The sequence below is a fragment of the Pyrgilauda ruficollis genome, unplaced genomic scaffold, assembly GCF_017590135.1.
Source record: "Pyrgilauda ruficollis isolate IOZ18807 unplaced genomic scaffold, ASM1759013v1 scaffold54, whole genome shotgun sequence".
In the NCBI taxonomy this organism is placed as follows: Eukaryota; Metazoa; Chordata; class Aves; order Passeriformes; family Passeridae; genus Pyrgilauda; species Pyrgilauda ruficollis.
Window position 1 is genome coordinate 1,076,409 of NW_024527044.1, and position 24,028 is coordinate 1,100,436.

At 42.7% G+C, this 24,028-nt stretch overlaps 1 protein-coding gene across 9 annotated transcripts in view; it reads right to left on the reverse strand.

Moving 5' to 3' along the window:
• Nucleotides 1–10,816: 10,816 nt before the first annotated feature.
• The window catches only part of PUM2 (pumilio RNA binding family member 2), a 66,699-nt gene continuing 53,487 nt past the window's right edge, over nt 10,817–24,028 (reverse strand). For 5 of the 9 annotated variants that reach the window (XM_041480813.1, XM_041480810.1, XM_041480814.1 and 2 more), the window contains 8 exons: nt 21,096–21,363; nt 20,426–20,555; nt 18,767–18,901; nt 18,368–18,505; nt 16,572–16,697; nt 15,917–16,038; nt 14,450–14,642; nt 10,817–13,732 (listed from right to left, as the gene is read on the reverse strand). In XM_041480813.1, coding sequence (XP_041336747.1) covers nt 13,601–13,732; nt 14,450–14,642; nt 15,917–16,038; nt 16,572–16,697; nt 18,368–18,505; nt 18,767–18,901; nt 20,426–20,555; nt 21,096–21,363 — 1,244 coding nt within the window. In that variant the 3' untranslated portion in view covers nt 10,817–13,600. The remainder of the gene's footprint in view (nt 13,733–14,449; nt 14,643–15,916; nt 16,039–16,571; nt 16,698–18,367; nt 18,506–18,766; nt 18,902–20,425; nt 20,556–21,095; nt 21,364–24,028) is intronic. The other 4 variants (XM_041480812.1, XM_041480815.1, XM_041480811.1 and 1 more) reach the window with 1 other exon arrangement.

Here is a 24,028-nt window from a genome sequence, read left to right on the forward strand (position 1 = left end):
CAAAAATGAGGCAACAACCATCCAGCAAAAACACACCGCAGGACAAATTGTATCACCCTTCCACGGGGTCAGGGCTGGAGTTCCTGTTCCAGTCCATTCATTTGTCTTGTTTTATTTTCTCAGCTTGTGCCAGCACATGTTGAAATGTTTGCTATAAACAATGCAGCTGAATGTGTGTGCAAATGTTTTAGGAACTTTTACAGCTGCTGGAAGCTGTAGCAGCACACACTGGCCACATGGCCAATGGGCACAGCATGGCCATGGCACAGCTGGATGGATGAGGGATGTGGTTAAGGCTGCAGCCATTGGGCCCTGCCTCCCTGGAGCTGCTGGGGAGAGGGATGACCAAAAAAGAGCCTTAACTGGTATTTCTTGGTTGCTCTGGAGGCTCTCGGTGGGTGTTGGTCAATCTGTGCCAGACTCAGGATCCCTTCCACAGCTGTGGCCCAAAGGCTTTCTAGACCTAATTAGATATTCAATGTGGCTAAAACTGTTGAGATTTTATCATGTCTTTAATTACCTTGCTTTCTTTCCCTCTCTCTTAAATTACTCATGCAGCTCCTACCACCCTGCCTTTCCCTCACGTGAGCCATGGCCACCACGTTCTTCTTCCTGCTGTGTCTTGAACCTGGCGCAACCAGAACATTGGACATGAGACTTTTGGGATTGGGCTTGGGTCAGAGGTGCTTGGTGCTGGGGCCTGCAGAGCACGAGACTGAAAACATCACCCAGCCTTGGTGGGCGGGTGGTGACATCCATCTGCATGGTCATTACTGGGGATCAGGAAATGCATGCTGGGCACAGCCAGCCTTCTCAGCAGATTGTGGTGGAGCAGGGGTCAGTTTGGCCAAGGCTGCATCTGGTGGACCCTGGCAACACAGCGGAGGGAGGGAGCACTTCCACAGCATTCCTGGGAGCGGTGGCGAGGCACTGCTGGGGTTGAGTGGCACGTGGGTTTCATGCCAGTGTGGGCCTGTGTGTGTCCTCAATCAAATAGGACTGTGGTGCTTCTTGTTGGATTGGCTAGAAAAGATTTAGAGCTTGATTGGGATGTTCTGGTCGGGATCTGTGAATGGGGTGAGAGAAGAACAATGCAGCGTTTGGAAGCCAAGTGTTTTCAGTGACATTCCCGTGCCCTCCGCTTGATCATTGAAGCATGTTAAGTATTGTGGTTTCAGTCAAAAGAACTCCATGCTGAAAAGCCAGATGAGACTTGCATGGAGAGGAGTTTCTTGGCAGCCCGGAGCTCAGGGGATCATAGGAATTGGTTGCCTCTGCCCAGTACAGTGGAGCTGTGGGGATTTCCCAGAATTGGATCAAGGGCTTCCAGCAGTGTAGCCCAATTGAACTCAGTCTCCTTGGGGAAAAGAAGCTGGTTTGAACTGTGTGCTGCCATGGGAAGAGAGGAAACACAGCCTGTTTCCTCTCACTGGGAATGGAATCCTGCTCACTGCTTCTGCTACCACCAGAGGCGAGCCGGGAGCAGGGATGGCAACTGCTGATTTTGGGCAACCACCACCCTTCTGCACTGGGCTCTGGAGCTGAAGCCATCATCACCTGCTCCTGATGAATGTATCACACAGCAGCAGGAGCTGCCTGCCTGGCTTTCCAGGTGTCAGACCCACCCACAGCAGTGTGTGAGGATGTGCCACTGTTACTCTGTGTCCTCACCTCAAAGCTGCCCATCAGCAGCAGTGCAGCCTGCAGAGCAGATGACTGAGGGATGACTCCTGAAGCCTGGTCCCCTGTGTCCTTAGATGGTTTATTAATGGTCTGTGACCAGGTGGGGTAGGGTTAGAAAAAGGGTTAGATTCTGCTTTGAGTTCCTTAACAAGGGCTGGGCTGTACCTGTGGCATCAAGCTGGACAGACTGACACATCACATCTCAATGATTTCATCAGCTGACAAACTTGTTTAAGTATGCTACAGCCTGACATCCTTGGGATGGGGAAGAGAAATATATTCCTTAACACACAGTGGGAGGTTAGAGTATGTGCAAATATTGAGATTGCTGTAAGTGTCCAGGCTGCCCACCTGCTGGGGTTGACAGATCACTGCTCACATGTGCTATTTCTGGTTGGCTTCAGGTAGTTGGCTTCTGAGGTGCTGGTTGCCATTTTCTCTGTTGTTGCTTTTGTGACAGAGAAAAAAGTCCGGTTTTCCCCCTGTGTGGTAGCTCAGTTGGCTAAAGGGGATTTGTAAGAACAGGAAACCCACAGTTCTCATGTTTCACTTCTCAGGTATAATGTGTAGGCAAGGCTTTAGGTGAAACCCTGAATTTCTGTGGTGATTGCTGAACAGGACAGAGAGGAGAGAGGGTGCCTCTGGACACATGGGACAGTAACAGGACATAAATATATTTAGTTAAATGCATTCAGATTTAGTCTGCCCTAGAAACTTATTGGAGTGAGGTGGGAGATGAACCCAAGAAAGAGGGATGGTGTCTGGGAAGGGCAAAGTACTGTCACTGGCAGTCCCTTTGACATCAGGGTGTTTCCCATGCTTGGTGCCTCAGAATGGTGAGCTGCAAAAAGAAGCTTTGATCAGTGAGCTAATACCTGGAGATGGAAGAGGAAGGATTGTCCTGACAGGAGTAAGTTAGGACAGTGTGGCTGGTGGCCTGTTTGGAGACTGTGTAGACCAGGAAGGTTTGCAAAGTTTCATTTGCTGCTAGCCTGGAGCTTCTCTTCTTCTTCCCCTTTCAAGTTCCTCAGGCCAGTGCCTCTATTATCCATGGCCCACACCACATCCTTCTCTTTCTAACTCCATGCAGTAACAAAGGAGCAATCTGCCCAGTCATTAAATACAAGCATTAAGAATGAGTCTGAAAAGGAAGCAAGCTGGATCTTCAGCCTCAGATTACCAAGAGCTTGTCTGCCAGTGTGCAACATTTGGTGTCCAGCTGTTGTGCTACTCCTCTTCTGGGTCCTCAGGCACAGGGGCCACTGTTCACCAGGTCCCCTATTCACAAGGCCATTTCTCTTTGTTCAGCCTGGTGGCACCAAATTCAGGAGTTAGCTCTTCCTAACTCCTTGAATGCCTTGGCAAACCCTGTGCATTTTGGTTTGGATGTCCTTTTGCACTGATGTAGAAATAATTGATTCTGACCCTTTCACATGCAGCTGTGACTTGCAGCAGGATCACCTGAACGCACCCAGTTTGCTTGCATGGTGATATCTGATTTTGCCTGTTCTGTCCAGCCGCCTTTGCAGTGAGTCAGATATCTCTGAGCAACTCCATCTGCCTCCTGGCTTTCACTCCCAGGAAGTGAGAGACCAAGGGAGACTCCCTGTGGCCCACCCTAAGGTGTGGAGTGTGCAGTTAGCCTGAGGCAATGTCTGCTCTGATCTCCTTTCTTCTCCCCGTGTAGTGCTCTGATGGCAATGATGACCTTGCTTACTTGGACAAGAATAAATCTTGTAAAAAATCGGAGGTTGGGGTTTTTTCCCGGCTTAAACAATGCAAAGTGTAATGGTCGAAGTGTTAGTGTAGTGTTGACTTTATAGTTGCTAATTGAATCAACTTGGCTGCCTCTCCCAAGAGTTTGCTGACCTTTTTCTTTCTCCTCTATCCCCTTTCCCTTTGTTCTGCTAGTGAGAACTTCTGTGTGGACACTGAAAACTATATATAAATATGTCTGTGCCACTAACCAAATAATTCTTGACCTAATTAAGCAGAGCTTCCTTTGGCAAAAGCTCAGCTGGCAGTGGCATGGCACTTTTGTGATAGTTTTCATAAACAGCTGCAATAAAAGCAGCTGCATTGCTTTGATGCTGCGTGTGAGGGCCTGGTAGGATCCTGCATGCTCATTCCAGAGAGCCTCAGAGCTGGATTTCGGGGCCTGGTGCATGAAAACCTACAGAGGGGTTTCCCATTAGCCTGAAGTTACCCGGGTGTTGCCCACAAGAAAAGACTGACTCCCTCTCTCTTAATGAGGCCTTTTCCTGTAGTACTGGGTGCTGCTTTCACTGTTCAACAATTTTCACCCACCACTTTCAGAGCTTGTGGACTAGGCAGGTATTTCTGAAAGCACTCACCTGAATAACCACTTTTTTTGTTGTTCTTTCCCTTGCCCAGGGAGATGCTCTGCTGCCTTTCTGTGATGCTCCTACCCCTGTGGTCAGCTCGGGGCAGCTCACTCACGGTGACTCACGCTGGCTTGCAGTGCGTGATCCCTCGACCTCCATGACCCTAAATAATTTGAGCACAGAATGGGATTTGCCCTGGCATGAAAATGAGCATGGAGAGAAGGGTATCACGACTCCCAGGAACATACAGGCAGGCGGTGCTGGGAGCTTTGGAGAAAAGGCAAGCAGCACAAGGAGGACAGAGCTACCCTGTTTCCACAGCACCCCCTGCTTGGTACCTGCTGCCTTCCCCTGGCTTGCCCTGGCTCCTCCAGAGGAGGTTTCCATTGATCCTGTGCTCCCCCTGGGGACAGGAGCTTTCTTCAGTGTGTTCAGTGGGGAAGTGCTGAGAAGTTTTGCAGATTGCCTGAGTTGCAAACCCTATGACCATGAATGAAGTTGGACACTGCACAGCTGCCTGCCACCCTGCAAAATAGGAACTGTGATGTTTGGTGCTTTTATAGTACCTCAACATATGACAATAAAATAGGTGTATTTTTAATCCTACAGCTGGCTCTGGCAGTGTCACAGAGACCCATTATTCACCTGGGGGAGATGGGGACTCCAGATCAAATGAGGTATAATCTCTTGTCAAAGGCCTCCTGTATTTTCTCTATTCCTTTATTGTCCTGATTTGTGATAGAGGCTTATGCTCTATCTTATGATAGATTATACCTGAATAACTTGCACAAAATCTTAATGGCAGTTCTCCTTGTGGAATATGGTCCCTGTTCCTCTCTGACCATACCCAATATACAACACACCCCTGAAGTTAGCTATCAATTTTTGCAGAAACTACAGTAGCACTGCTGGTTAAAAAGTTCCAAACAAAGGAGAAAAGGAAAGTGTTTTAACCAAAATAAGGAAGTATTCGGTCCACATGAAACATGTTGAGTATAAGTTTCAAGACTGTCACCTTTAAACAACCAAGTGTCTTGAGTTAGGTGTTTCTGCTGCATGGAGAATTTGAGTAAGCACGTCTAACTCCAAGAATTCTGCCAAAGCAGGTTTAATACTCCTACATATGCAAAAAAGCTGGTCTTGGGAGAAGCAGGTGCTGCAGCAGAGCAGTTGTGAGAGCAGGGCTAGGCTGCATCAGAGATTTTAGTTCCGTTTCAGTAACAGCCGATTAGAACAGATATTTGGAACATTGTAAAAAGTACTGTTGGTTTTTTATGTATTCATCAAGCTGAGGTGATCTGGACCCCAGAATGGTTGAGGCTCTTTGAGGAACGATGGCTCTGGGGCCAGCCACAGGTTTTACCGTTTCCTCTTGCCTCCAGTCGTGACTGTGCAGTGAAATTGATACGATACAACGTACAGGTTTTCTTCCTGATTAACCAAACGGATGCATCTTGCTGCAATTGTCATCCTTCACTGAGCATTTCAAGGCCACTTACCCCCTCCCACGGACATGGGCAGGCTGAGGGCTGGGTGCAGTCACTCCTGGCCGAACCCTGCAGGAGGTGCAAGTGCCTCCCGGCCCTGGCTGTCAGAGCACTGATTCACACCGATCCCACCCATCCTGTGTCATCCCTCACCCTGGCCCTTCTCCTGCGTTCATTATGAGAACTCCTGGGGCTGGGGATGCCCCTGCCGCGGGTAGATCGGAGCCCGTGTGCTGCAGGGCTGGCACGGGTGCAGGGCTGAGGCACAGACCGAGCTGCGCTCGTGTCTGCCTCCAGCACCTTCCTGGTGCTGACCACCTCCATGGAGCATCTGCCCGGTGGGAGGCGGGCACGGGGCCACAGGGAGGAGGGCAGGGCCACAGCAGGGCACGTACATGGGTGAGGAGCTGGAGGGAAGGACGGGAGCAAGGGCTGGAGCCCTGGCTGGGCAGTGGGGGGGTCCTGCACTGCTGACCCACATATCTGTGGGGAAGAGAAAGCTGTGGGTTTACCGGGGGTTTCAGCTTAGTGTGGAATGTGTGCCTGATGCCTGCTCCGCTCTGACAGCGCTGACTTTGGGTGAACAAAGATATTTGCAACACAGATGGGGTGAACACAGATATTTTAATTGCTTCAAATTTTATTCTCTTTTGTTTCCTTTCTTTTAGTTTGGTTTCTTTTTAGGTGACTGTGAAATTAGCTATACTTCACAGGGAGGCTTGGAATGAAGGTTTTGCAGTGCATAAAGTGTCTTTTTATTATTATTACTATATTATGTACTTTTTAAATACGCCATTTAGTTTTCAAGATGCTCCTTCTGCCTTCCCCTCCCCTTCTCCCATTAGCTGTAATCCAAAAGGTCTTTATGGTTGTTTATGGCACTGTGGTTACAGTAGTTTTGTGTGTGTGTGTAGATGTAGATGCTTTATTTCGCCACCACTCATCCCATTCCATTCTTCAGTACAAAGCTGTTCTCACTCCTACTCCCAACAAACCCTTTGGGCCTAGCCCTGCCTTCTCTTCCCTCCCTCCCTTCTCTTCCTCCCCCTCTTAACCACTGATTTATAAAATGTTGCTTACTGATTTCTGGTGTGTGCTAGGTGAAGAGACCAACTGTGTATATTAAGGTGCCCAGTGCCATCTAAGGCATTCTGCTGCAACAGAAGGTTTGGCTGAGGCAAGCTCCTAGGGAATGTTCCCTGCCCTGGCCAGGTGTCTTGGATGCTCAAGGGTCCTTCCAATGGCACCAGATCCCTAAGTATGCAATAGGATCTGTTCCCAGTGTATGAGTCTGCCTGGAAGTGTCCACATTTAAACAGATTTTGTTTTAAACTGGATGGTGTTTCCCCCATAGCCTCCCTGGTGGGGTGCAAGCTGCATGGCCCTTGTGGGGATATCCCTTCTCCAAGTGGCCAGTGGGGGCCATGCAGCACTTCACAGAAATGTGGGGTGGGTCACCTTGAACACCCTGATCAGACCTCTGGACTTTTGGTTCCCTGCATGTGGAGGGGGTGGCACATGGGATAGGGCTGCATGATAGACCTTTCCCCGCAGGATGTGGACTTGTGTGACTCCCAAACTGGGATGAATAATCAAACCCTTAGTTATCGTGAGACACATGATGTTTCAAGGAAACAGGAGACATCATGTGAATTTTGGAGTATTTGTGATGGTGAGCCTTCATACAAAAAGGCTTTTTAAGAGCCAAATGGCCCACTTGAAAGAGATCAGTGTGTAGCTTGGATCTCTGATAGGGTTGAACTCTGCTCCATTCATCCCACCCCTCCATGCAAGGGGTTGGAATGGACTCTGTGATTTGCACTGAGTTTGCCCACCCTCAGCTCCTCAGCCCAGCTTCAGTCCTCTGATTCTTGCTTATTGAGTGACTGCTCAGGTTGTTTTATCAGCCTCTGGATCCAGTTCACACACAGGTGTGGAGCAAGGAACAGCATCTAGGCAGACCCATCAAAACTGAGCCCAGGCAATGGGGCTGAATCCTTCTCCAAGATCCAGCCTGTATGAACAGATGGCTTCCCAAAACCTCTCCTCCTGAACTGATCCTGTGCAGGGAGGAATAGAAAAACTTTCTGATGCTATATTTTAGCTGCCTTAGAGAAAAGGAGATAAAAAAAGGGGAGGAAAGAGGGCTCTTCATTCCCACCAGGGAACCTCTAACTTTTGATCCTCCAGTTAAGACAAGGAATGGGGTGCCTATATTTGGGAGAAGAGAATATAGCTGTGAAATGTGCTGTCATCTCTCTTGCTAGCCAGTGCTTTCTGCCACGACCTGTGTGTTTCTGCCACCACCTGTGTGTGTTCCCTTGCCATAACACTGCCCTTCTTAGTTAGCCCTCATTAAGCAGTTGTGTGTCTTTGGGGATCTTTACTTTGAGACCTGACACCTGCAACTGTTCTGCTTCCCCAAAAGCCCTGAGGAAAGCCCTTTGACAGGAGCAGACAGTGGCCTCGCAGCCTGAGAAGGCACAGCCAACATCACCTGTAAGGACAGGGACCTCAGCAGGCTTGGCCAATGTCCCCCCAGAGCCCATGAGTGGCACTCCTCTGCGGCAGTCAGGTACTGGGGCAGCTCTGTGCTGCTGGGTACGACCTGCAGCACAGAGCTGCAGGTGTGTTAGTGAAGCTGAAGCGTGTGAACCTGTCCTGTGACCAGCAGACAAGCAGGCAGCCTTCCCCCAGCCTCCAGCACCTGAGCACGGCTGTGCTGGGGAAGGGCTGCCTCGCTCCCCGAGGCTGGGCTGGGAAAAGATCCAGCAGCCAGGCTGAGGAAGGGCTGTGGTGCTGTGCGGCTGCCAGGAAATCTGAACCCTCCAGGCAGGTCTGAAGCTCAAACGAAGCTCATTAGGGCTCAGCAATGTAAGGGGTTTCTCCCCACCCACCCAATGTTCTTGTACACCAGCTGTGTCACCTGCAATGTGCCCCAGCTCATGTCTGCAGATCTGGGGAGTTTAGGGCTGGGTAGGCACTGTGCAAGCAGAGGAGGAAGATACAGAAGGCCTCCTGTGCCCACAGCACTGATGCTGGTGAGAAGGTGAACATTTTATTCCAATGTTTGTTCTTATTAATGAAAGGAAGAGGGTCTTTAGAATAGGTCTTCCTGCATTTCAGCTGCTTTTTATAAAGCCTCTGGAAAGTTTCCAGTCTGATAATGATGGGGGAATGCTGCTCCCAAGATATATTTTGCATTAAGTAAGTCTGGGAGAATCGAGGTGGAGACAAGGATCTCAGGTGCAGAACTTCCAACTCCCACCTGCGTGCTTTAGGAGTCATGCTCCATCTTGTGCTCTTTGTGATGCAATGAATGGTTCAAGCTGTGCTAAAAGCCCAGCCCAAATTCAGGAGTAGAAAGTAAACCCGCCCAGTTCCTTGTGGTTAGGAAAATACTTGTGAAGTGAGGGAGGTGGGTTCAAAACCCTGAGGCTGGTAATGGAAACTAATTCAAGCATCTCGTTTGCTGGGCAAGCTCCCTAACCACAGAGCGAGCCTGCAGAGGGAGCCAACAGAGGAAACACTCGTGCACCACCTCACTGAGCAGCACCAGCAGCTCAGGTAGATCCCTAAGCTTGGTCTTCTCTACCCCTCCCTGCCTCTATGCAGGGTGGTCACTCCCCCACCCACAGCCTCTGTGTTCTGACACCTAATGTGTGATGCTCGGATCTGGTTCATTCTTCTGGCTAAAGCAATTGCCACCTTTCCTGCACCAGCTCAGGATGTCCTGTATTGGCTCTGGAGCACTATCAATGCTGGATGGACGGACATCCTTCCATCCTTTCCACGTGTGACTCTTTCTGTGATGACAGGGCTGTTTTTTAACCCCTTGTGATGATGGAGGTGGGTGGGGTGGCCTGGGGTGCTCTGCTGCAAAGGAAAGCAAACACCCCAGGCTCACTCTGCAGCACCTCTCAGATTGTCTCTTCCTGGGTGGCAGGATCTACACTTGCCAAGTTCTCCCACACCTCCCTAGCCCAACATCAGGAACCAAGCAGAGCCCCAAGAGGAATAGATCTCTGACAGGAACCAAGCTTCCTCATTCCCATGCCAAGAGGTGCTTGAATCAGCATCCTTTGGGCACAGATAGTGCCTGTGTATCTGAAACTGTTTGGGCTGAGTAAAGCACTGCCTGTAGCTCATCACATCGGTTCTGCCCACAGACTAATGAGACTTCAGGTGGTACTGGCAGGAATGACGTGAACCGCTGTGTTAGCAAACCAACAGCCGCTCCTGCCCTGCCGTGGGCTGCAACAGCTCAGATCACACAGCTCATGGTGTTCCCCTTTCCTTCCTCAAGCAGCAGCAGAGAACTGTGTCACCACGGGGGCAGGATCTGCCACTCTCAGGACACGTGATGCTCAAGCACTGCTCCATGCAGAATTCCTCACCAGAGTGCTGCGGCTGCCCTGGCTGCAAAGTGCTGCTCTGCTGTTTGCCCTGAGTTCTCCCCCCTGCTGCATTACTTACATGCAATCTGCAGTTTCAGTGACCAGGCACAAGATATTAAAATGCTTTTGCATTCTCTCAGCTTCCCCAAATGACATGGTAGGAGCTGTTGCCACCCCACTGCTAACCCACTTTCCCAGTTATTGGAATCCTGAGCATCACTCATGGAGCCCAACCTCACTGCTGTGCTACTACGCTGTGGTGAGCCATAAGCATCTCTTCAAATGCACGGCCCTTAGAGAGCAGTGGCTAAATTGGTTTTTGAATTTGCATCAGCACTTTAAAACGTCTAAGCATTATGACCCCAAAACCTCAATTTTCTCCATGCTCTTATGGAAAAGTAGGGATGGAGGGATGGGCATTATGACTCTTCTGTCCACAGGGGCCCCTTAGGTGAGTTATTTCCCAGGAGGCTCATTTCCTGTGCTGTCAGTCCACTTCACTCCACACCTTCAGCTAAATATGGTCTTTTGAAAAACCTCCTGGGTAGTAACAGAAATGAGTGTGGATCCAGGGATGCCACAGAGCACTAACAATTTCTTCTCTCATGTGGAAGCTAACCCTCTCAAATGCTCCTGAGCTCATCCTGAATCCAGGGATGTACGAAAAAACTGCCACCAGGCTGCAGCCTTAACAAGTCACCAGTAAAGACACTATAAAATAGGAAGATTGAGCTGCTCAAAACTGCCCTCCAAAAATTTAATGATCTAATCCAGGGTTCTTCAATAATTGCCCAGTTCCCATCAGCACAAGTGAGTGAGCAACTTCCCAAAGCTGAGCTCCACAGACACAGGGAAGTCACAAGGGAATATGGCTGGTTTCCTACAGGAAAAACGCAAGACCAGATATATTTCACACAGTGTTATTCACACATTTTCATTTTGATTTTTACAGTATATACACGTGAACATTACATTATTCAATACGAGCCACCTGGAGTCAAACCTAATCAAACTGGTCCGTAAACAATCTATATCAAAAAGCAATACTTGAGCAAAAAGTCTAGTGGTTCTACCCAAACCCTAAAATAGTTGAAAGGAAATCCAGTGATTTTCATGTTCCTGGATAGAATTTGTGCACAAATGACCTCAGGAGAGCAAGTGGAAGATTATACTCAAGATATTGAAAGCACCAAGGATGACAGTTACAGGACTGTTTAAATTCAACCATGGCATGAGTGCTGCAGGGACAAAGTACAGGGACATTAGCAGTTTCTGCCTGGACATCCCCAAAAGCCTGACGTGCTGAAGGAATGCCGGCTCTGTGGATTGTAACACACGGCACAGCTACACAGGGTAAAGACAGTCACTGAGAATTGATGTGTTCAAGGGAGTGGCTCAGAAGTCATCCTTTGGGTGACTACGGGAAAACTCTGGCTCCCATGACTGGGCTGGTACCTCTGGGGAGGAATTTTGTGAACTGCCATGCAAAAACTACTTGGCAATTAGAATTGTGCTTACTCAAAATAACGAGGCTTACTACTTCACTTCATGCAGGCACTGGAAGTAGGCCGGAAGAAACTTTGCCATTTGCCTATTAAGGAGTTCTCACTACCAATAGAAACGCAGCGCCTCAGATGTCTGCTACAGCAACAGTTATGTAACCCTGGTATCAACAGTAACATGACAGAATTCCTCATACGAGTTTATACCACTACTGTTTTCTTTCTCATGATCACACCCCTACCAAAACAGCCTTTTATTTGATCAATGCTCAAGACGTTGTTTTCAAACTACCACGTTGATCAAAACTTTAGGTTAAGCCATCCAAATGAACATTTTACACAAAATACTTACTTCAACAACATACAAAGCACTTTCTTTATCTTTCAGAAACTGAATATACAAAGTAAGCTTTTTCCAAAATATTTCCATAGGCAAAGGATTAAAAAGGATTTTAATTATACACATATGGTCACAATTCTGCCTTAAAAAGATCATTGGGAAATGTACATAAGGCCGCTTGTATATGTACATCATCTTTATGTTACTGTTACAATGTCATATGTCCAGAGAAAAAAATCGACAGTATCATACATATTTGCTTTACGCTGCGAGAAGGCTATTCAAAAATACAGTACTCTTCTGTACAAAAAATTCATGCCACATTTATTAAGATGGAAGAAGCATTGGTTTCTGTAATAACCAAATATTTCAGTCCACTTCTTACTATGCTTATTTATCCTGATTTAAAATTTGAACAGATTGATTTCCCAAAGTGTCCATATGAACAGATTCAACAGCTATGTTATAAACAAAACATAATGTTTCTCACAATAGATAAAAAGAAAGCCGGTTCATATTTTTGAAACCATATAAAGATAGAATTTTAAAAAAATCACTCTTGATTTGCTGAAATAAATTTACATTATACAACACTATATGCCAGGGGAAAGAAGGGAATGAGGATATGAATATACACTAAAATGCAAATTTTTGTCCCAAAAAGGAGTAAAACAAATTACATTTACAGCATGAAGGTTTACAAATGTACATCTGTACAACCAAGGTAAGCATCACTACTAAATTAGCAAGGCTTTGTAATAAACATCAAAACGAGAGATTTGTTTTCAAACTGTAAACTTACACCTATTAACTACACGTATACAATGCATATATTTATAGGAAGCAAAAAGCTATCTGAATATTAATCAATCATGCTTAAATGTTGAGCTATCAAGTTTACTTTTCAGTGGCCCCTTCTCTTTATCATTACCTATTTTTTGCATCTACAGTGAGAAAGCAAAATAAATGCTCAACACTTTCAAATCCTTACAATTCTATATGCAAAATAAAAAAATACATATCTCTACTCTTCCTGCATTGTAAAACTGACTGTAAAGTTAATACAGGGTTCACTCCTTTTCCAACAGAGTACTTTGCTGAATGGAAGTACCACCATCATTTTAATCCCTCTACCTTGTACAACAATTAAATATATAAGTATATACAGCACTTTATTTTTAATACATTGCTAGAGAAAACCTTAGGGCATGATTTAAAAAAACCTGTATCCACAGCAAGTGCCAAAACCTAGTCTTTTAAAGTTTCCATCGTTTTGTTTTTGCCTACTTTAATTTGCTGTGCCCTGTTTGTTATTTGGATAGGATGTTGTGAACCACCAAAATACAACTTAACTTTTCAACATGTTAAATAATGTTTATGCAGCTGATCAATTTTAATCTGGTATAAAAGACTTCACACAAAAGGGAAAAATAAGGATTAATTCTATATACAACTCTATAAACCTGTTGTGCTATGATGCTGGGTAGACCTACCAGATTGCAAGCCAGTGTATTAAAAGAATACTGTACTTTTTCCCTTTAAAAACTATTTCAGTGACTTTACAAGGTAAAAATTTACAAAATATGTGACAGCTATTTTGATACAATTACATCATATACAGGCATTCTGTGCTTTGCCAGCCATCCAATCTGATAGGTCTCCGGACCAGGGCTGGAGATATTTTTTTTTTAAACAATTCACTCCCCAAAAATATACACAAGAATAAAAATTTTACAAATGGATGAACAAAGTCAATAAATAGATTTAAAAAAATCAGAACATTTAGAGTTAAGTTGTAGGTTTTGATAATTCACAATTTAATTTTTCTTTTGTTTCTCTTTGTCTTTTACAGCATCCCATTTGGTGGTCCACCAATTGGCCCCAGATCAGTACTGTTCTTCAGGTAATACTTCTCCAGCTTGGCCAGAATGTGTTTGCCATAGGTGTATTTACGCAGAGTCGTGATGTGGGGTCGAATCTGTAGTAAGAAACACATTTGTTTTTTTCACATCCATACTTCTAAGTAGAGGTAACTACACTTTGAAAAAATTATGCAAAAAGATGCCAGAAGCCTGTATTTCAATGTGCTGGAAGTTTCTGGAAAGATGTAAACCTGGTGATTTTGACTCATCAAATAACTGATGTTCCTGTTGCAGGAAAAGGAAGGCAGTACTTTGTGGGAGAGCCCTGTTGGTGATTGGGGGAAGCAGAGATCCTGCAGGAATATCCTGGGCCCTGTGTTAAACAGCCTCCACCATTATGGCAACAGCACACTTACTCCATGTGTGGATATTCCCAAGTAGAAATGTGCCTGTATGCTAGGAAGTGTGGCAATCTCTTTTTGGGGGAACTGCAGAATGAATTTATACCCACAACCAAAATAAGAAGAGAAACCAGTATTTCTCCTGTTACATTAACAGTGATGACAGATACTACATTTTCCTGTGAGAAGTATTTTCACATAAAAGCTGGCACACAGACAGGAGATGAAATCCAGCTATTGAAACTCTCCTTTCTTAGCTCAGTGCTCAGACACCTGAATGTTTTCTGCTTTACTGAGCTCCACTGAATGTCACGGTTACACATCAAGCTCTGGATTACAGAAGCACTGAGTCTTACATCGGCAGGGAAAGGTGCTGTGGCAGAAGAGCTCACAGTCCCATTTCTGAATCACTGCATGCACGCACACACGTACCTTGTGCATTATGATCTTCCTCTGGGCGGGCTCGGCCATGTCAATCATCTTCTGCACCACGTAGTTGGCGTACTGATCCTTCATCATGGTGTATAAGGCACTGTGAGGGCCGTCGTTCTGGCAGCACACCTCGTCGATCAGCAGCGCGCGCTCCGCGCGCGACGCGTGAGTCACGCATTTCTCCACCACGTTGCTGCAAAATAAGGCAAGTCCGTGATGGGACTGGAGGTGTAACTTTCTTTCAGGGAACCATTATCAATTTCTCTGGAAGTTTATCAGTTCTTCAGGGTTCTTAATGCAGTAAAAAGCATATTGCAAATGCATCAATTCCTCATTTCCAAATCTCCAGTCTAGTGACTGAGGAAATTAGTCACCACATCACTATTACTTCACCCATGTGACAGGGTTGTTTTCTGATTATTTGGTAGGAGAGACTTTTTCACTGACCCTACATAGATATACTGGACTTCAGGCTGCAGATGTGTTCTAGCACATCTACTTTGATTGTGGGCTCTTTGAAGACACAAAAGAGAATGCCAGGTATGAAGACTCTTGCTTTTTGAATAAATGCAGTTTCCAAGAGCATGCCTACATCAGAGATTCCACCAAATATTCTTTTGTAGAGCAAGTCTCTGACCTTCCAGTTTATTTCAGAAGCTGGAAAGGCCATCAAAGCTTGTAACATAGCAAAATGATCCCAGTCCTAAATGTGTGCTTTAGAAATTAAGCAAGTTAGAGGGTTATGAAGAGTTCTATTCAGGCAAAGAAAAATAAAATCCAAATAAACTAGTTTGCTAGCAATTTTTAAAACAAATGCCCCCAATAAAGTCAGTGCATGTTTACATCATTTTGATGACAAGGTTAGTCTCATTAAATCACCTAGAATGAATTCTGAGGTGTATTTTTCTTTCACAAAAGGCACAAAATCCGTATGTCAGCAAAAAGCATAAAAGGAGGAGTTTTAGGTTCCAATTTCAGAATTAGTTCAGGCCTCTACAGCAGTCTTTCAGATTTTCTAAGGCAGAAAATCCTTGTCAGACTGAACTACCATTTTTTAAAGCTAGCCTTGTTATACTTGCAAATTGTTAGGCTGTATTGAGAGTCAGCAAGTCCCAGCTTATTGTCATCAGCACATCACTCAAGTTCCAGCAGAGCTTTTCACCTGGCTCTGGGCAACCTTATATGAAAACCTGGAACCTGTTCCCTGCACTTGCATGAAGTGAACAAAAGCCATTCCATAAACCCACAGGACCTACTTTGTTTTGCTACCGAACATTTTCCTCTTCCCTTCCCCAAACCTAGTATACAACTATCATTATCATTCATCTCTATAAAAATATGAAATTTCAGGAGGTAAGATAAACAATAAAAAAAATTATTGTATCCCTTTTGTAACACAAGAAATCAATCCAGTATTACAATTTTACAAGGTTAATGAATCTTTAATATATGGAAGTTGTGCAATACCTGGCAAATTTGTGCTGACTCAGAGCTAGAACTTTTCCTCTTATTTCTGAAACGATTTTGCTTTTGTCTTCAGGACGACCATGTTCCAGTACATGCTGAATAACGTAATTTCCATATTGATCCTGAAAATAAGATTACTTATATTTTTTTTTGTGTTCATACCAAATAATGAATAATGACAGCTTTTGTACATAAGCATAAAGTATGAAATTATATTTGCATGGGTATAAGGAAAAACCAATAACATCAACATTACAGAAGCAAAGTGATGCAAGAAATATTTCCTTAAGAATTACTTAATGGACCACAAACTTTACATGAAAAATGTAAATAATTTGTAAAACCAGTGTTTTGCTAGAGTATCTTTTATCCTCCTAAAGAGAGAAGTCCTCAAATTTAAGATCATGCTTTTTTAGCAGCTCTAATGTTCCCCTGAACACCAAGCTACAGTCAAAACTATAAGAAAAACACTTTTTATATCTTCTTTGCCTCCCAACTTCCAAATTAATTTTCATTAAAACTATGGAAGGAAAGAAAAACAAAAAATCAATGTCTACAAAACTAAAAAGAGGCAATTGCATTTAAACTAGGATACAGGAGTAAATGATAACAAAAACCTCTGAAGTGCATTAAAAATGAGCCTACATGCACTGACCTGCACGAGCTGTTCTGTGTGTTGATGCAGCTCTTCTAAGATTGGCAAAGTCTGCTCAGCAGTGCAGTGCTCCAGAATACGCTGAATTACTCTACAACCATATGGATGAGTTGAAAGTACAAATACCTTGAAAACAGGATTGCAAACTGAAGTTAAACCAACAGAAGCTCACATCTATTGCAACATTGCTGCATTCAAAATGGAACTGAACATACCAACTACTATTAAAAAAAAGTTTTGTCTGCAAAGACCAGAATTCCATTTCCAGAAAAAGTCAGGAAAATATGAAAAAGCAGTTTTTTGTGCGTCAAGGACTCCAGAAAACATACAATTAAGAACCCAATTATTCATTACAATATTTCTAGCCTAAACAGCTGCAGAGGAAAGCCTGGAAGTATGACCCTTATGTAACTGCTGTTCAACTTTCAAGCTTTCCTTTTTACTTTCTTTTCAAGTTTTAAGACTTTGACGCTTATGAAAAGGAATTCAATAAAGGCAGCTGATTTTCACCAACTTCATGTTCCAGCATATACAATAAGCTCCCATTTACAGATACAAAGTTTGTAAATAACTACTCAAAACATACAGCCAAATCTTGCTTATTCCTTCTGCTTGCTTCTCCTGAAGCTACATTTGTGGTTTGGGGATTAATTTAAAAAATTTCATTGTTGGTCAGGACTGAATACAGAATCTTGTATGATTAGGCATCAACTCAAATGCAGGAGAAAATTATAAGTAATATCACAAGTGTGACCTTAATTTGCCATTTCACATTAGCTACTATATTCTACATATAATTACTTGGTGGTTAGGATGGATGTTCAGTACATAAACTCAAACTTTAGTCAAGGGGCTCTATTTGCAGTTTGAAAAAATGCATCTCATGTACCTCATCCACACTTTTTGGTGTAAAAAGACCAAACCCTAGAAACCTTGGTATGCAATTTAGTACAATGCACAACAATAATTCAGGTATTGCTGTTGTGTAAAATGAGAAAGATATTGTAGATTTTATTAGGAAATACATTTGGCCATCCATTAAAGTAAAATTTAGTTATATAGCCAAGTTAGTAAGATTTTTACAATTCTTCTCAAGACTATAAAAGTACATGCTTGTCTCAGAGGATTAAAATGTTATTTAGCTGCAGCACATTCACTAGCCTGCAGCACAATATCAATCTTACAGTAATAATGCTTTTTTGGAAACAAAACAAAAACCCCAATCTGAAGTAAACAAATACTACACCCCCTTCACACTAGTCCATATGCAGGGAACAGATTAGTGAATTTCATCACTGCAGTTCCTTAAGGACTGACATTCTTTGGGAAACACTGAAAGACACATGTGCAACACCAGCAACAGGAGAGGAAAATGTAATTTTTAATGAAAAATATATACTAGAGAGCGCACACATTGTTATTATATAAAAAATGTCCCTGCCAAGAGCTGTGAAGGAAATGTGAAACGGTGCTATCACAAAACACAAACACAAAGCCTGGGCATGCAAAGTCCCTTGTATGTATTTATATTACATAAATATTTACTATTATTTGTAATACATACAAACACGTCTTTCTAGAGCCTCTTCTCCAACAAATTCATCTTTTCACAGCATGCTAACTGTCTCTCCAACAGCTTTTCCATGTCATCATCCCCTTTTTCATTCTACTTAAAATAAGCTGAGTGCAAAGTAGCAAATGCTATCTTGTACATGCAAATGATGGACAAAGACCTGCAAACCTTTTTCTGTGAAATTTAAGCAACCTGCAAAGAGGAAATGAACCACTGACACTACCTGTCCTTTGAATGCATCAATGATGAACTGGAGCGACTGGGGCTGAACACACTCAATGCATTTTTGTACAACGTGGTTTCCATTTTGATCCTTCACACATTTCAGAACGTGGCCATCCAGCTCTTTCACCATTTCATTCTGGAAAAACAAAGATTATTCTTGTCTTTATGATTGTATTTCCCCCATCCCGCCCTCCTTAAATGGGGAAAAATTTAATTTCATCTTGACTCCAACCTTCATATTCACTGATGTTAACTGTGTACCTCAGTATTTTCATTTAAACAACTATTTTATCCCCCAGGATATTTCATGATGAAGGGAATAATCATCTATTTAATCAAGTAAAATGAGGGATGCAATAAAAAGAAATAAAATCAAAAAAGCATTGCTCTAACTTACAATTACCTGCTGGTCAGGTGAGATTGACTCGAGTGCTTTCTGGATAACACGACAGCCGTACATCTGCAGGGCCAATGGCAGAACATGACCACGGATGCGTGTTGCTAGGGCTAACTTTTGATCCAGGCTTCCAAACTAAAAGAAAATAAATATGCTGTTAACAAATGAATATTGCAGCATGCTGGAATTTACATGTCAGAGTAAGTACTGTCAAGATGTACATGACTGTAATATTTGAATAATTTTTCACTTTGTATTTTGGTGGGGATATTTACCAGAAGCTTTTCTTTTCTAAATGCAACATTTTGTAATATTCCACATCCAGTTCACATACCTGCTATCAAATGCATGACCTTGAAAGACAACAGAAGAAATCATATCGTTTATATTTGTCTGTCTGTAGGAATATTTAAGTGCTATAAACCACTTTTTCAAATAAATTATACCAGCAAACTGATCACAGGTCACTATTATGTATGAATTCAAATCAGATTTTCTATCTCAAAACTTGTGTGGTGTATCTCATATCCTGTAAGAGAGGACACAGAAGTGACCAGCTGGACAACCAGCTGGTGGCACAGCAATATTCCTGCAGCATTGCTGAGAACTGTCAAACTCCACACCAAGTCAGCTCTGAAGAAAGCTTGACCAACAAGTTCACCTGCCGTAAAATGAGGTCCCCTATTACATGTAAGGCCACATCCACTTTTGTTCTTGAGAAGTATTCTGCAGAATTAAGATGAAAACACTCAGCTAACAATGATTAACTGTGTATTCCTCCAACTTAACATTATGGAAAAAATAGCAGATGATGACCCTTGAGCAAAATCAAGATCTTGTATATAGTATGTCAGTGACACTACAGAAGATATTTTGACTGGTTATTAAAAAAAGAAGTAAAAAAATGAGCACATTATTTTATAATTATAAAAAATTACATTCTTGTTTACAGCAAGTATCTTATTTCTTACTGGACATTTTCCATGATCACCTTCCTTCCACAACTCTTTGATAGGGCCCTTGATTTGAAGTACACTATACTAGATACCTTTCCGACATACAACGTTTCCCAGGACACAGGTACTACTTTTTTCTTCTCTCTGCAAGCCAAATCTTGTAATTCTTTGATGAAGCCTTTTTTTTTTTTTTTTTTTTTACCACATAGTTTTTAAGAGAAGACAAATCTCTTTTAAATACTAGTTGTAGTAATACTGGATGTATCTTACGATGGATATCCCTTACTCAGAATTCTTCTGCCTCTGTGGGAGTTTCCTCAGGTGAAGTTCACACAGCTGTTTGAGCACAATTGCATTTTCCAGACCATTCTATACCATAATGCAGTAACCAATAAAAAGCATTTTTAAAATATTTATGTTCCTTTTCATGTGCTAAAAGTCTCTCTAAGCTCTGCTCAGAGGTTTGTGAAGCCTCAACATGCACAGTGTTCACCAACACATGCACCACCAGTGTTAAGGAGAAACTGTGTCCATTATGGCAAAAACCACTGGATACAGAAAACACCTATGCAGAGTTACACATTTGGGTTCTGTGGAAGTCATGCAGAATTCTGCTATGGTGATAAGGAAAGACCAGTTAAATTTAATCAGATTTACAGCACTTCATTTGCATGTCCATCCATACACTTAGTGCTATACTTACCTCAAAGAACTTCTGTATTACATAGTTTCCAAATACATCAGTCATCAACTGATAGGCTGCTTGCAGGATCTCATTAAATACCATCTGGCGCTCAGCTGGAGTAGCACGCTCCAGCTTTTGCTGTATAAATCTAAGTGCAAAAAAAAGGTACATTATGCTTTGCATCTACAACAGGAAAACCTCTCAAACACTGTTTCAATGAGACACCTCAACACTCTAAAGAAAGCAGTCAACATTTATAAAATTTATTAAAATGAAAGTAGCACCTCTGCATATAAAAGGACACATTTACCAAAATTAAGACTTGAAAACTTTCATTTGAAAAGCATTAAAGATGAATAACAGTCACTAAGTACCAGATGATGTACTGACAAAAATAGTTTTACATTCCAGATGCCACATATTGTTTTCTTAATCAATGCCTTTTTGATACCTTAATACTTGCATTTACAAGTCTAGTTATGAGGCTGTTTCTACACTGAGAACTTCTACAGACAGCTAAATTAATACTACTTTTACAACGAAATTTCTTAGAGAAGGTCAGCCTAAGAGTGTGAGCTCCAATCAGGATACTTGGAGTTAAGATGACAAGCACCTCATTCAAAAGTTTCATATTAATAAAACAATATCAAAGCAGTAAAATATTATTAACTATTCTTATAATAATTACCTAGAACCATGCTGGTCTTGGGAAAATTCAACAATATGTCCAACAAGGTCCCTTAGCTGAAGGTTAGGGAAACGATTGTTTCTGAAATCTTCCAGCAGGCGGCTGCGTCCAGAAGGCATGATGTCAGACCTGCTGTAGCGGAGGCGCGAGGGAGGGAAGAGCTGGCTGGTGGAGCTAAAGAGACTGGAGGTGCTCGCCGCACTGCGATACTTGGCTTCGGCTCCGGGGGCTGCAGAAATATAGCGACCACTACCATTTGTCAGTCCTCCTACAAGGAAGCAGCTCTGTCAGTCACAGCCGTGAGGAAAATAAGCAACAGCAAAACAGCAAGTGAACTAAAACTACGGCTACACCCTGGAGCCAAAGAAAACAACAGTGCTGTCTCGTTATTTATATTTACCTCATTATGGTCGGAGGAGTTAGATAGCTTTATCTTGCAATAAATAAAACCGTTCTCCTCCTCATTTTTATGTGAAGGGCACCAGGAAAAGAAATGTCATTAGAAGAATATATCAAGGTAGGTAAAGTGAGCACCCACTCAGCCTTACAGAAACTTTAGAACTGTGTGGGCCTTAGGCTTAGTGGGCAGATTTCCATTTCACAAGGCATACTGGCTTATACCCTTGTTAGTAGTCTTGAAGTTAGCCAATTTTGTCAAAATAGACCATGAAATCTGAACTACCCTTCAGTCCCTACTGAGATACCTTGCCAACTTACAGCATGTTAAGGGCATTTTTGGGGAGGCACATGTTGCGCCTCTGGCCAAGCTGTACCTGTCCTGTAGGTTATTTGATGACTTTAGCATCCCAAGCTTTCAATCTGGTACCTCTTCTCAGCACTAAATATGTCAAATTTCAAATCAGGCAACTAAGAATGCTCTATGTAATTATCCAACAACCACAGATGTATCAAACTGAAGCTTCTTTTAGAAACATGAAGTCCTTTCCTCGCTGCACACTCATCACTCTCACTTCATCCTTCCTTACTTTCTAAGAACTGAATTGCCTTCCTGTGTCTAGGTCCTTCTCCTGTTTGCTAGTGATTCCACCAACAGCTCTTGTCACCCTACAGTCCTGTGCATTTCTCCTCACACCCTGCTCTCTGATCAGTGTGTGTCACTCTGAACTCTGCCAGCATGCCTCTTCTCTCCACTTTACCACAGGCAGCAATTACCATAAAAAGCATCCAAAGCATTTTCCCCAACTGCTTTGTGATTTTTTAGAGGGATACTAAAGCAGAAATACTCCAAGACAATTCCCACACAGAAATCTCAATTCTACTACTAAAACCAAACTAAGGAAAGAAAAAAACAAACTCTCTCTAAAGTATTGACTACAAATTGGAAAAGGAAAGCATTCTGTCTCCCTGACTAGGAAGTGGCATTTTAATTAAAGCCATTTCAAAGTCAACAGAATAAATATCTACATTTGAATTTAAAACAAATTGCAGTATGTGCTGTTTGAATGGTGCTCTATTACAGACTTAATTAAAAAAAAAAAAATTAGAAAAACCCAGCTGACTGTGCCCTAGCCAATCCTTCTTTTGGTTCCAAGTACTTATAAGGCCGGGCAACAACAGTGCTACAGTGGACTGGCAATGTATTAATGGTGAAGTTATCTTTCTCAAAAGGTCAAATTCTAGTACCAGAATCTGAGATGTTAGTGCTCTGCAAGACACATCAAGCATCACATTTATTGCACTGTATAGCACTACACCCTAAAATAGAAATAATTAGTACTTAATTTTATAAGTAGTCTTCAAAATTCTGCGATAAACATCAATAAATACTTTATGCCCCACAACACCTTTTAAAAACTATTAGGTTTTCTCTTAAATTAAAGCCTCTTAATTCTGCACAGCCAGAAAAATAAAATTTTTTTAACGATAGTTTTTAGTTTTCATTGACAAACACTATGGTACTAACAAACAAAAGGGGAAAAAAACCTCCCCAGCATTCTGCAGGTGAAGCAGCATGCAGAGTGATGCTCTGACATAATTTCTCCTCTAGGAATGGACTTCTAAAGAACAAAAAAAGTTATGCAGCTGCAATGATGGTATTGCTCATCTGGACTAGGTAAACGTTGCACACCAGTGCAATCCAGGCTCCCTGTACGTGCTGCGCAGTAACACTACTGAGTATCACGAGAGGGCACCAGAGCCCATCCCAAAGGAACTTGCAGGCTACTTTCCTGTGGCAGCATTGCTATTGCTCCACTGATCACATGCTCAGTTCTGTGCCAGAAACTAACAGGGCAGTTTGGATCATATGCTCAGTCAACACACACAGTCACAGAACTGAACATGTGAATCAGGAATTGTTTCAGCTTGGTGTTTTTTTTGTCTTTTTTTTTTTTTTTTTTTGACTGAGCCTTCATTTCTATAAGTTAAATGCAACCATTTATCCAGCAACTAAAACAGAAATTAAGAAATTTGGTAGCTTTTAACAAATGTGCTATATTATGTGTAATACACATTTCCTGCTGAGAATTATTAAGCCTTTTTTCAGTCTAATTTCGGAACCATCACTTTTTACACTTTGAAAGACTTGCAAGACAATTATGCTGCAACTGGGAGACTCCTGTCTAGCCTGTGAGACTATTTCAGACAATCATGTTAAGCAGGATGGTAATACAGGAAGGCTGTATTAAGAAAGCACATCCATTGTGCCAAGAAGAACCTGTAGTACTCAGAAAGCAGAACCTTGTAAAACACTGGATACTATTATAAAAAAAGAGTAATTTAATTAGTAATTAGCTTTTATTTTCACATAACCTTTAATTACAGCAATGCTATGGCTCAGTTGCAACTCTGCAGATTTGAAAAACAGTAAAACTCCCAAAATAAAGGCATATTGTCTTAGATACTTATTACCTGCAGACATAATTGTGAGTACAATGGCCTATTTTCTTCACCAAACTAGGAAAGTAACAGCC